The sequence below is a fragment of the Microtus oregoni genome, unplaced genomic scaffold (assembly GCF_018167655.1).
Source record: "Microtus oregoni isolate MIOR12 unplaced genomic scaffold, Mior012 000004F_ref0000308, whole genome shotgun sequence".
Classification (NCBI taxonomy): Eukaryota; Metazoa; Chordata; class Mammalia; order Rodentia; family Cricetidae; genus Microtus; species Microtus oregoni.
The window spans coordinates 45563208-45575268 of NW_024543063.1; the positions used below are offsets into that span (position 1 = coordinate 45563208).

A 12061-nucleotide genomic window follows, 5' to 3' on the forward strand; every position below is an offset into this window, starting at 1 on the left:
ATTTCTCCCATTGCTGTGTCCCCTGCACAGGAAGCATAGTGGTTTAATTCATGCAAGTAGTTCCTGGACCTGTGTTTGATCTGTGCCACCCACCTGCTGGTGACTAACCCTGTTGGTCTTCCTGTCTGTCTATCTTGCAGATGACGTGCTGACTAAAGATGCGGGTGAGTGTGTGATCTGCCTGGAGGAGCTGCTTCAGGGGGACACGATAGCCAGGCTGCCTTGCCTGTGCATCTATCACAAAAGGTACAAGGGCCTGGCGAGAACAACTCTGACAAATCCCACATCCAAGGGGTAGATGGCCTTCACCAGCCATCCAGTCCTCTCTGATTATGGGATGATCTGTATACCCTTTGCTCTCTGAAAGGGGTCAGGCATCTGCTGTAGTGACGGAAGGCTCAGTCATTGCTAGGGCAGGGCAGAGGTGAATTGCTCAGGGCTCAGCTCTGCTTCAGCAGTTCAGATGGTAGGAGCTGTGGGCAGACCTGGCTTGGAGGTATATAGGATCCCACCTGGAGCTTGGCTCCCTTCCCTCTGAACCCTGCCCTGCAGAGAGAGGTAGCAAGGGTAGAGCAGCTGTCCTTGCTGGCCTGTGCGGCACCCTCCTCCTGCAAGGGCCAAGAGGCAGGAAAAGGCACTACCTGTAAGTCCTGAGCTCTGCTGTAGTTAGCCAGGCCAGAGTTTGTCCTCTGCCTTCAGCGGCTGCCTTTGTTGCTGGTTTTTCCCTAACTGGAAAAGAGACCCCTCCTTGCCCAGGACAGGAGCACACCCTGTGTTCCTGTGGCCACCACCTGCTCTCTGCTCCTCCAGCCCACACTGGCACTGGGGCTTTTCTCAGCCCAGCTCAGGACTACTGGTCTTCAGTTTCACAGCTGTGCCTGGTGTGTGATTGGCCTGTGAGAGAACTGTGGTTCCTGATGCAGTTTCCACCACAGCCCCTGCAGCATACAGAGAGGCACTAACCAGAGCCAGGAAAGAAAACCCTTGGCCCTAAGCAAATTACCTGTTTGGTTACTCTCTTTCAAAATGCTGAAATGTGGGTTTACAAATCAGGACAGTGTCTTGGAGCACTTGTTTCTTCTTTGATGCAGACAGCCCTCTATAAACACTGGAAGGTGAGGCCTTACTTACACCCCTTCCCAGGCTCACTTAGCGATGTCAGAGAGCCCAAGGATCTAGCTTCCCTTCCTGCTGTTGTAGCCAAGCTCCTGAGAGAGGTGCCCTCACTTATCACTGGCCAGCCTCTCATCTGGTCCCACTTTCTGCCCCGCCTTTGAGCCAGTTAACCTGCTGCTCTATGTAGTCCTGCGTTCACCTTCTTAGGGTTAACTGTTGCTGTCCTGGGCTTCTTGTACTTTTACTTTGGGCCTCAGAAGGCCACTCTTGCCCTTTCTGCAAAATGAGATGGACCAGAGCCTGTACCTATTTTGCTGAGCCAGGAGCATTCTTTTTTTCCCCAAAGATTTATTTGATTTATCGAGACGGGGTCTCACTGTGTATCTTCAGCTATCCTGGAGCTTACTCTGTACACTAGACTGTCCTTGAACTTACAGAGATCGCCTGCTTTTGCCTCCTAGATGCTAGGATTAAAATTGTGCACCACCACCACCCCCAGCTTATTTTATTATTTGATGTACATGGATAGTTTGCTTGCATGTATTTATATGATGTATGTGCCTGATGCCCACTGAAACCAGAAGAGAATATTGAATCCCTATTAACTGGAGTTAAAGATGTTTGTGAGCCACTATGTGAATGCTAGGAACCAAACCTGGCTCTTTTGAAAGAGCAACAAGGTCTCTTACCCACTGAGCCATTTCCCAACCTCCAGGATCGTGTGTGTGTGTGTGTGTGTGTGTGTGTGTGTGTGTGTGTTAGCGTGTGTGTTAGCTTTAAATTGTGTATTTGTCTGTGCATCTATGTGTATGTGCATCTGAGTGCAGGGGCCTACCAAGGCCAGAGGGATCAGATCCCCTGGGGCTGCATTTATGGGACGAGTGTGAACCAAAAGACATGGATGCTGTGATCCGAACTTGGGTTGTCTAGCAGAGCAGCATGCACTCTCAGCTACTGACCCATCTCTCAAGCTCCCCTCTGCCCGTGTCCTCAGACCATTCCTGATAGTCTTCCCTTCCCTGCTTCCGGGAGGTGGTGGGGGCGGGGGGAGGGGGGGACATAATCATTTCTCCCTGGGGTCCCTTCAGGAAAGATTCTAAAGCCCTTCCCGAGAGTCCAGCCCCTTGACAGCCCCTTTGCAGGAGCACTGTTGTCAGTAGCTGACGTGTCTCCCCTTTACCCGCTCCAGCTGCATAGACTCCTGGTTTGAAGTCAACAGATCTTGTCCAGAGCACCCTGCTGACTGACCCTGCTGGGCTGGCTTGCTGACTCCTCTCAAAGGTGAGCCCATACTTGGTGGGGGCTCTGGGCTTACAGAGTCAAGTTTCTGGGCGCTGGGGAGAGGGGCCAGGCTGCCTTGATATACACCCCTCCAAGAAGAATGCAGTGAGCAGTTCCCAGGATGTGGAGGGATTGATTTTCCTGGGGAAACACAAGAGAGGGACCGTAGCCCGCTCATGAAGAACTCAGTGCAAAGGTAGACTCCACTCCTTTCCGTGAGGAAAGGCAGAGGATCCCCTGCAGAGCGCATGGGCTGAAGCAAGGGAGCCCAGTCGGGCTCTGCAGCTGTCTCCTTGCTCACCTCTCAGGCTCCCGAGGCTCTGTTTCTTTAGAAATGGGAGAACCCCTAAACAGAGACTGTGGAACGTCCACTGTCCACTGCCCAGTGCTTGTCTGAGATCTTTTCACTGCTGTTCTTCCACCTGAGGGCTCCGGCCACACTCAGCCCTCCCGTCCACTGCACAGTGTCACAGCAGCAGCAGCCAGCACGACAGCTCCTCCCACACTTGCTCATCTCCTCCCCTGCACCTGTTCACCTGCTGACCCCTCTCCAGCCCCCACCTGTGCTTTCCCAGCTCTCTTTCTCTTTCTCCCCCCACCCTTGGCAATCAGAGCATAAGTCCCAGAAAAACCAAGAGCCCATTTCTACTTCATCTCACATCCAAAGATTTGGGGGGGATTGCCTTTCTTCTCTTTCTCTCCTTGTTCTGTTTTCTTTTGTTAGGTTTATTTTATTTATTCCAAGTAAATGCCCAGACCAGCTGACGGTGTCAGGCAAATCAGGGACATTTGCTCTTTTTACCTTCACCTCAAAATCTGACGACAAGGGGAGAAGACAAAGCAAGGGTGAGAGTGAGGCAGGGGACTGGACCCTGGCTTCAGAATGCAGGTCCAAATGGCCCGCATGATGTTTGGCTTCCGGGGCCTTCCTGGACTGAACCAGACGCCCCGGCCGACCAGCCTGCCCTCAGAGGGACACGCTGCTGCCACCGTGAGATAGAGCAGCAGCTCTCGGCCAGATGGAGCACGACTGACTTCTTCCGACCCACACAGGGACAGACAGCCCTGTTCCTGGGAGGAGGCTCCTTGGACACTGCAAAGAACTGAGCTTGGGACACCAGAGGGAACAGGGCACCCCTTCTGCACTGACTTCCAGAAAATGGTCCTCCCTCCTCCCTGAGGACACCAACTGGATGAGAGCGAGTCTGAGAGAAGAATGAATTGACCTCTATCCTTCCCCTCACCATCAACCCAGGAGGGAAAGGGCATTTTCTTTTTCACCTTTGAAAGGCGTTGTGGGTCTGTCTTTAAAGTGTTTACAACAACAAAAAATTATATAAAAAAAAGTCTGGTGTCGACTGGTGTTTCCCTTGTGATGTTTACAGATTGCTGTTTGCTGCCCAGCTAAAGCCACTCAGTGACAGAACCAAGCATAGCCATGTCTTCACTGCTAGCACTCTGAGAGCGGGCGGGCACTCGGTCACTTCCTTCGCCCAACACCCCACTTGACTCTCTGTCACTAACCTTTCTACTTTGGGGGATTTTTTTGTTTTCTTGTTTTTCTGTCCCATCTTTCTGGCTTCGTTTTGCACTTTTCTCCCCTTAGTACCCTGGTACCTTGATTTCCTTGCCAAAAAAAAGAAAAGGAAGATGAAGAAGAGCCCATCAAGGATACTTCCCCTTCCATTCCCATGTCTTTCCTGCCTTTCCTCCTGGATCTGGTCCAATCAGAGGATTTAACAATCACAAATACACTGAAAAAAAGCCTGGACATTTTTCTTAGGCCCTTGTGGTTTTGTTTTGTTTTCCCTTGAGAAAACATAAGACTTATTTAAAGGAACATGTACTGCTCCCTGTTTTCAGGCACACTGAGAACATTTTAGCCATTGATATTCACACGTGGCATCAGCCCATGCAGGATAGATTTCTGTATTTATATATTAAAATACAAAAAAAAACCTTATAAAATATTTTAAAAATGTTCAAAGCTCGGGAGAAAAGCTTTTCATCAGTCAAGGTGTTTTGATATGGTATTAAAATAATATCTATAAAAGATACACTGTGTGATCTTATTTTAATGAAGTGTTGTACACAGTCAAGGAGTAGAGGGCAGAGACCAGTTCCCTCTGTCCACCTCCCCAGCACAGCACTCTCTTAGCACCTGGAGTGGCTCTTAGCCACACCTGGGCCGAGGCTGGGCGATGGAGGCTCAGGTATGGCTTTCAAGTTTATGAATTCTTAAGTAATTGTCAGTCTACTGTCATTGCTGATTGTGATGGAATGTTTCTGGGAAGATAGGGGCAAAGATCTTGCAGTCATCAGGTGCTGCAAGGATGTGGGCACCTCCAGGTACCAGCCCTGCCCACCCTTCACAGCCTCTGCTCCCCGTCTTGTATTCAGCTTGCCCGATGCTCCATCCACAGCTCAGTGCTGACTCATGGGCATGCTTCGCTGAGGCCCAGAAAGAGGCCTTGGTTTGGAACTATGCCAGCTCACAGTGTCTGAACCAGAACCAGCCACTCAGCTCATAAATGTTGGCAAATTGCAGGCTGGGCAGGAAACTCAGGGCAGGGGCGGCAGTGCAAACCTGCCCCGTCTCCTAGCCAGGTTCCAGGAGTTGCATTTCAGGGCCTCCTGCAGAGCCAGCTAAGGAAAGCTCTGGAGGGAGATGGCCACATATCTGTGCCATGGCCATTTCCAGACCTGCCCCTTGTACTGCTGCCTCAGGGCCCAGTCCCAACAGGCCCTCAAGTTTGGACTATGCTACCATTCTTGGTCTGAGGTCACCTAGCCTCAGATGCCTCCTGAAGTACCTACTCTGTGTGGACATTTGTCAGCCAGTGGGCACGCGCGAGCCCAGGCAGGCAGGCAGGCTCAGAGAACTGAATGCTTTAGAGTCTGAGTGTTGAGACCTTGGGACCTGAGCTGTGAGCACTGTTAATACTAGAAACTTCATTGTCTATGCTGGGGCATTTTATTTCCTGACAGAATGGTGAGGCAGTAACTTCATCATGTGAAGTGGGGACACAGTGATGCAGCTCTGAGTGAGGGTCAGGGATCTGCCCCAAAGGCCTGGCACATACACAGCAGGCTTCCTTGTAGCTTTGTCTATCCCCAGCACCTCCAGCTTCTGCCTGGCAACTGTGTCTCCCTGTTCTATATATAATCCTACCAGCAGAACTGGCAGGGCAGGGCCCAGCCCTGAAAGCAATCTCCTTGCCTGACCCCTGGGCCTGGAGACAGGCTTCATGTGCCCACCTTGGCTATGTGAGCCCAGCTGCTTTGGCGGAGCTGTGGCTGAGTCCGGTGGTTGAGTTGGTCGGGGCAGCGCTGGGCCCCACTCCGGGTGCTATTCTAGGCTCTCTAGGCGGTGCTCATCTCATCCCCAGTGACTTCCGCCCCCACCCGGCACACCAAAGCCCTCTGTTGGCTGTCACGTCCTCTGGATTTGGACCCAGATTGCCGGTGCCTGGTGTGAGGGTGGAATAGGCTTGTCTGGGCTTCCCAGGTGGCACTTGTATTTGTCACCTGCCATCCAGACCACTCTCTAGAACCCTCTGTTGCTCCTGCTCTGCCTTTCTAAGAGGAAGGAAAATATGGAAGAGCCAAAAGATGGGTTCTTCCCCTTTGCACCAGGAGCCCAGAAGGCCTTCTGAGAGCTCCAGGAGCCCCTTTTGGAAACCGCCCATCTAATAGCCATTTAATAGTATTGAAGCTCATAGGAGAATGTCCTTCTTAGGAGATAGATGCTGAACTATATAGTTGAGTGATTTCAAGCAATGTATAATCTAACTCCAAATGGTTCCCCCAAAAAATACACAAAGCAAATAAGGCAAAAATGTCCATTGTTGAATCTTCAACGACTGATATTCAGTGAATAGTGTACTTGTTCTTTCAACTTTTCTGTATGTTTGGAATTTTCTTTAATAAAAGAAATTGTGGGGAAATGACTGTTTATTGAGTGTCTATTAGTCGCTTGTTACTGGGGCGGGGGGGGGGGGGGGGGAGCGTGTAGAAGCCCTGCCAGCGGAACTCAATTCGGGAGGGCTTGTGGGAGGGGCACACAATCTGTCTGGGTTAGGGTTCACCAGAGCCCTCTCGTTCCCTGGTAATTGAGCAATTGATGTTTGGGTTTCTACATCCTGAAGTGGTTTAGGAGAGAACCATGAGACAGACATCACAGAAAAGGGGTCCTTGGAACTGAAGTTGGACTGAAAAAGTAACAGGGTGGTGGCCTCTTCCGGGAGCATGGTGGGAGAAAAGTGGTTAGAGCGAGGGGGTTGAGAGGCTGTTACTTCCCCTGTCCGTGGCTCCTTCCTGTTTCGTTTTTCCAACCCAAAGACCTAGGAGTAGGGGAAATGGTACTACAGTTGACTGGGACCCACAGGGGTAAAAGGTCTTCTGGCCACCTGACCCTGGAAGGTAGGAACTAGAAGACGCTATTTTTCAGATTTGTGGTGTCACGCGCCCTCTTGTGGACTTCTGAGGAACAACTCCCACGTACCTCCAGACAGGCGCTCTGATCTGGGAATCTCAAAACTGCCAGGCCCCCAAGTAGGCAATATGCTGACTTTGAAGGTAAAAGCTGGTGGGTGGTGCATTATAATGGTATAACGGTATAATGTCATGGAGACAGGTGGTACACAGAGGATTAGCTCACCCCCATTTCTAACGGCCTATGTGGCAGCAGCTTGAAGAGAGTGTTGCAGTCTAAACCTAGTGGGGAAGCTGTCAGAAGTGACCTCCTCTACAGGTGGGTCTTCTGCCTCCCGTATGCAAATGCAGGAGGGTTGGGACAGGCTTTCTTCCAAAGCCTGAACTTGAGCCACTTCCCCAGGCTACTGTCAGTCTAAGAGGACGCCCCGGAAACAAATGGCTCATTAGTCCAAGGTCAGAGACCAACGGGTACAGGATACAGCTGCAAATAGGGTTCACATTCATGGGCATTGGCGGACAAGGAGAAGGCCTAACTGTGGAATGAAGGCTCCTTCCCTATGTAGAGGCGTGGTCCTGCCCTATGTATAGGATGAGCTGTGATGATGCTGGACACCAGTGGGAGGAGACCCACACCATCTCTGCCAGCCAGGAAGAAACTCCGCTGGGAAACACCTGGGTTTTCTACTGGAGCAGAAGGCTAAGAACGGCAAGGAAAGTATTGTAAGTCCATCCTCTTGACCTTCACCTTGAGAGCCAGCTACACAGACACCTGGCAGGCACAGATAGCGTCAGTCATTCTGTCTTGTAAAGCCAGTGGCATGAAGGGGAGGTCGAGAACAGGGGCTCTGCATTCTGGGGATTGTAGGCCAGCGTTTTCAAGTTCCTCACAGCACTTTGCCTGGGTTCATGAGACCTCTGGGATCCAGTGCGTCTTTGAGCTGCCGCATAGTCGCCATGCCCACCGTACCCACTTCCTCTTGCAGCAGCTGTCTCTTGCCCAGCCCGATGCCATGCTCTCCCGTGCATGTCCCATGGAGTGCCAGGGCGCGCCTAGGAGGCCAGTTGGAGTCCTCAGCAGCCCCCTCTCCGCTGCCTCTGCCCTCCCCAACACCCACCCCTCCCTGACTCAGCCCTTACCTGGCCAGATTTTCTGCAAAGGCCTTGACCCTGCTCTGCTCCTCCACATCATCTGGGTTGACCAGTATGATGCAGTGAAAATTGCCGTCACCCACGTGCCCAGCGATGGCTCCTGGGGACCCAGAGAACAAAGCTGTCACCTCTAACCTCCTTGCCCAGGCACCAGCCAACCCCGGTGCCTCCCAACAGGAAGTCCGTAGAACAGAACCTGTGAGTTTTGAGGCCTTAAGGTCCTCCTTGGCCTCTACCAGGATCTCTGGCAACCGGGAGATGGGCACACACACATCCGTAGAATAGGCCTGAATCAGAAGGCAAGCTCATGTGGTTCTCCCAGTTGCCCACTGCCTACCTAGAGGTAAGGGGCCACTGTGACTCAGGCTTAGGACCAGGGGATCTTGATGCCACTGAATGAAACATCTGTCCTCCAGCCCACTCTAGCCTTGGTGTGTTTATCAGCTCAGGTCTCCACTGCTCCCCTGGACCACATGCAGGTTCCCAGCACCCCACACTACCCTCTTAGTCCTCATGACCACCCCGCTAGCCCTTGGGGAGCCTCAGTCTTCTCTGCTGGGTAATGGGTTGAGGAAAGGGCTTATGAGCTGAACTACCGATCCCACCTCCACCCTGGCCCCCAGCTCACCTTCCGTCCAGGAGACAGGGCCAAGACTGCGTACCAAGCATTGTGCCGTGCCGCCCAAAGCTCGCTGCGCTTTTCAGCCTCCTTGGCCCAGGAGAAGTGAGAGCCCCCGTTATCCTGAGTGATTGCCTCTGTAGTAGGAACAGAAAGGCTGTCCCTTAGTCCCGCACTAGGACAGCCCAGGCCCCACTGTGCTATCCTCCCCAGCGCACCTGTGCGTTGCACCTGTTCTGCTAATGCCTGCTGGGAGCCATGGAACTCCAAGAAAAGGGTGGGTGCCACAGGGCAGTTCAGTTTGCTGTGTCTGTTGCAGGCATCCATCATGACGTCATCCAGGAATTCTGGAACCAGGGAGAGGGCTACTTCTGTGAGGCCTGGCCTTCTGTGAGGGCCTTTTCTATAGAACCCACCCCAACTGACTCAGTTTCTTGCTCACCAATGCGAGCCACAGGCACTGCAGACTGAAGGATCTGAACGGTGCTGTCCACAGCAGCTTGAACACTGGGGAATGCACAGGTGGCTGCCACAGTGGCCTCGGGTGCAGGATGCAGGCGCAGGGTGGCAGAAGTAATGATGCCCAGAGTCCCCTCTGAGCCCACAAAGAGTCCTGTGAGATTGTAGCCAGCCGAGCTCTTCCTGGACCCAGGGACACATAAGGTAGGTGAGTGATTTCTGTCTAGAAGCCTAAAGCTAGGAGACAGGCTTGGACTGTTCTCCTGCAGCCCCAGCTACCATCACAGTGCTTGTGATTTAGTGACCTGGCTTGGCCTTGCACAGGGAGAGTCTGTCACTGGCCCTCTAGGGTTCCAGGGCCCTCCCGAGTATCCCTCACCTATAATGGCGGCCCCGGCCTGCAGTATGAAGCAGCCTGCCATCAGGCAGGACCACCTCCAGGTTGATCACATTGTGTCGCATGGTTCCATAGCGCACAGCATTGGTGCCTGAGGCCCCGGTGGCTGCCATGCCACACAGAGAAGCATCTGCACCTGGGTCTAAAGGATAGAGTGGAGTGCTGGAGAGGGCAACTTGGGAAGCTCTTTCCCTGTGGGAAAGATGAGGTCCTCTGAAATCCCCCAAACAGCCCCCCCAAGCCCTCAGGACCCTGAGGAACTGGTTAGTCCTGGGCCTACCAACAGGAAACCAAAGGCCGCTGTCCCGCAGGTGGGTATTGAGAGCTTTTCGGGTGACACCAGGCTCCACCACCACAGAGAAATCTTCTGTATTCAGCTCCATGATTTGGTTCATATGGGTCAGGTTGATGCACACTCCACCCTGGTGGCAGGGAAGACAGGAAGGCTGCTCAACTCGGTCTCTAGGCCAGGAGCAGCCCCTAGGACCCCATTCTATGGCTGAGGCCCCACATGCCAGAGCTCTAATTGACAGGTGGAGCACCCCATTATACCTGTATAGCACAAACTCCCCCCTCAACACCGGTGCCGGTGCCAAACGGGATGATGGGAACACCTTGGTTGTAGCACAGGGTTGCCAGGCGGCTGACTTGGTCCACATTCTGAGGCCACACCACAACATCGGGCGGTTGGCACCTAGAAGCAGGCAGGCCTCAGAAGTTTCCAAAGGCGTTCCAGCCCCTCGCCCTCTCATTTCCATTAACCTGGAGTTTTCCAAGGACCTGAGGACGGGGCCTCAGCGGATTGGAACAGAGAACACCTCTCTAAAGAGAACGCCCGCACATTCCAAACAGGTGGCAAGAGACCAGGACAGCCCAGGACCCTCAGTCCCAGCAGCAATTTCTGATACCTATGCATCGACTCGTCATGCCCGTGATGCTCTCTGACGGCAGAAGCAGTGGACACGTGGGGGCTCCCTACCACTGCCTTCAGAGCTTCCACAAAGTCCTGACTGAGTCCACCCTGCCAGGAAGAAGCAGTGAGTGCGAGGGTCACAGGGAAGATAATAGAAGCTGCAGCCCTACCCTGTGGCAGGAGGGGAGAACAGGAGCCGGTCAGATTGCAAGAGATGACGTCACAGAGTCTCGAGCACTTCGCACCAGGCTCCCCACCCTCCAGGACCCGATCCACACATAGACATGTACCTGTGACCCCCTGGAGCAGTAGCCCCTCCAGGGACACAGCCTCTGGGTTGCCACCCGAAGGAACATGGCCATAACCAAACCGCAGCTAAGGTGAGAGTACTAGGAAGGGGAGGAGGCAGTGCCAACCAGCCGCAGCGGGGCCCAATGGCCGTACTGGGTGGAGCCTGCTTAAGGTGGAGCTAGCTTAAGGTGGCCCCTGCAGATATGGAAACAAGGACAGCAGCCACTTTCCTGCCTTAAAAGTCGGCTGCTTCCTGTAGCCCTTAGCACAAACTCCGCGCTGGCGAGGAGGCTTTAGAAGTTCCACTGACTCCTCGGGTTTTCCCGTCTACACTTCCAACTTCCTCTTTGACCTCTAGGCTCTAGTTTCCCTTTTCTTTCCAGAGCTCAGGCCAGGCTCATGACCTTGGCTCCTACACTGGACCCTGAGGTGTGTGACGCCTGTGTCTAAGTATCACAGACAGAATACCAGCCATTTCTCCGCTTGGTGCATGAGTTCAGTCCTCAGGACCCACAAGGTGGAAAGAGAGAACGAGCTCCAGCAAGTTGTCTCTGACCTTCATACATGTGCTATGTAGTACGCACGCGCGTGTGTGTGTGTGTGTGTGTATGTGTGTGTGTGTGTATGACGCACACATCACTCAATTTGATTGCCTTAGTTCCCCTTTTAATCTTTTTTAATTATTTTTTAATTGTTCATTGTGTATACAGTGTTCTAGTGGGTGTGAGCCATCATGTGGGAATTGAACTCAGGACCTCCTGAAGAACAGTCAGTGCTCTATAACCTCTGAGGCTTGCCTCCAGTGCCAGAACTAATGTTTGAAAGTACCAAGTTCAGGGCTGGAGAGATGGCTCAGAGGTTAAGAGCACTGACTGCTCTTCCAGAGGTCCTGAGTTCAATTCCCAGCAACCACATGGTGGCTCACAGCCATCTATAATGAGATCTGGTGCCCTCTTCTGGCATGCAAGCATACATGAAAGAAATGTTATATACATGATAAATAAATAAATCTTTAAAAAAAAAAAAAGTACCAAGTTCAAACAGTCTACCTGGAAGCAAGCTCACTTTAACATTTCATTAACACCATAGCTAGACCTGACTATGTTAAAGTTCTGTATGACCGTTTCTTTCCATTCTCAAATTCCTACACTTTAACTCATCTTGTTCTCAAAGGAATAGAGGAAAAAATATAGACAGGGCAACAGCCGCTATATATTAACACAATCCAAACGTTGGCCCCCAAACACAGTCATACAATTTAAATTAGACAAGATAAGACTAACGATTTTAGCACAGATGATTTGAAAACAGAAATGCAAAACTGAATGCAGGAAAGCCAGCTCAGCAGTTAAGAGCGCTTGCTGCTCTTTCTCAAGACCCAAATTTATTTCCCAGCACC

The 12061-nt window shown here is 52.2% G+C and overlaps 2 protein-coding genes across 4 annotated transcripts in view; one reads left to right on the forward strand and one right to left on the reverse strand.

The window, feature by feature from the left end:
- Znrf1 (zinc and ring finger 1) overlaps nt 1-6344 on the forward strand; it is a 99896-nt gene extending 93552 nt beyond the window's left edge. Inside the window, exons 3-5 of one of the 2 annotated variants that reach the window (XM_041649667.1) lie at nt 141-246; nt 2306-2397; nt 3451-6344. In XM_041649667.1, coding sequence (XP_041505601.1) covers nt 141-246; nt 2306-2363 — 164 coding nt within the window. In that variant the 3' untranslated portion in view covers nt 2364-2397; nt 3451-6344. Of the gene's footprint in view, nt 1-140; nt 247-2305; nt 2398-3121 lie in introns of both variants that reach the window. The other variant, XM_041649666.1, reaches the window with a different exon arrangement.
- A 966-nt stretch (nt 6345-7310) lies between these two features.
- Ldhd (lactate dehydrogenase D) lies at nt 7311-10780 on the reverse strand. 2 transcript variants are annotated; one of them, XM_041649664.1, is made up of 11 exons: nt 10662-10780; nt 10367-10479; nt 10011-10152; nt 9739-9880; nt 9441-9600; nt 9045-9244; nt 8821-8949; nt 8612-8739; nt 8180-8270; nt 7972-8083; nt 7311-7884 (listed from the first exon to the last, which is right to left on the reverse strand). In XM_041649664.1, the coding sequence occupies exons 1-11, from the start codon at nt 10731-10733 to the stop codon at nt 7719-7721; spliced, it is 1455 nt and encodes a 484-aa protein (XP_041505598.1). In that variant the 5' UTR covers nt 10734-10780; the 3' UTR covers nt 7311-7718. The 2 variants fall into 2 exon arrangements, with proteins under 2 accessions (XP_041505598.1, XP_041505599.1); XM_041649665.1 differs by lacking the exons at nt 10011-10152; nt 10367-10479 and having other exon boundaries at nt 10662-10745.
- Between the last annotated feature and the right edge of the window lie 1281 nt (nt 10781-12061).

Excerpts from the sequence above, each read along its gene's own strand:
- Ldhd (XM_041649664.1), bottom strand. The coding sequence starts at position 10,733 with ATGGCCATGTTCCTTCGGGTGGCAACCCAGAGGCTGTGTCCCTGGAGG. Across the intron at positions 10,153-10,366 it reads CATGACGAGTCGATGCATAG|GTGCCAACCGCCCGATGTTG; the intron begins GTATCAGAAATT and ends GCCTGCTTCTAG. Across the intron at positions 9,601-9,738 it reads CGGCCTTTGGTTTCCTGTTG|ACCCAGGTGCAGATGCTTCT; the intron begins GTAGGCCCAGGA and ends TCTATCCTTTAG.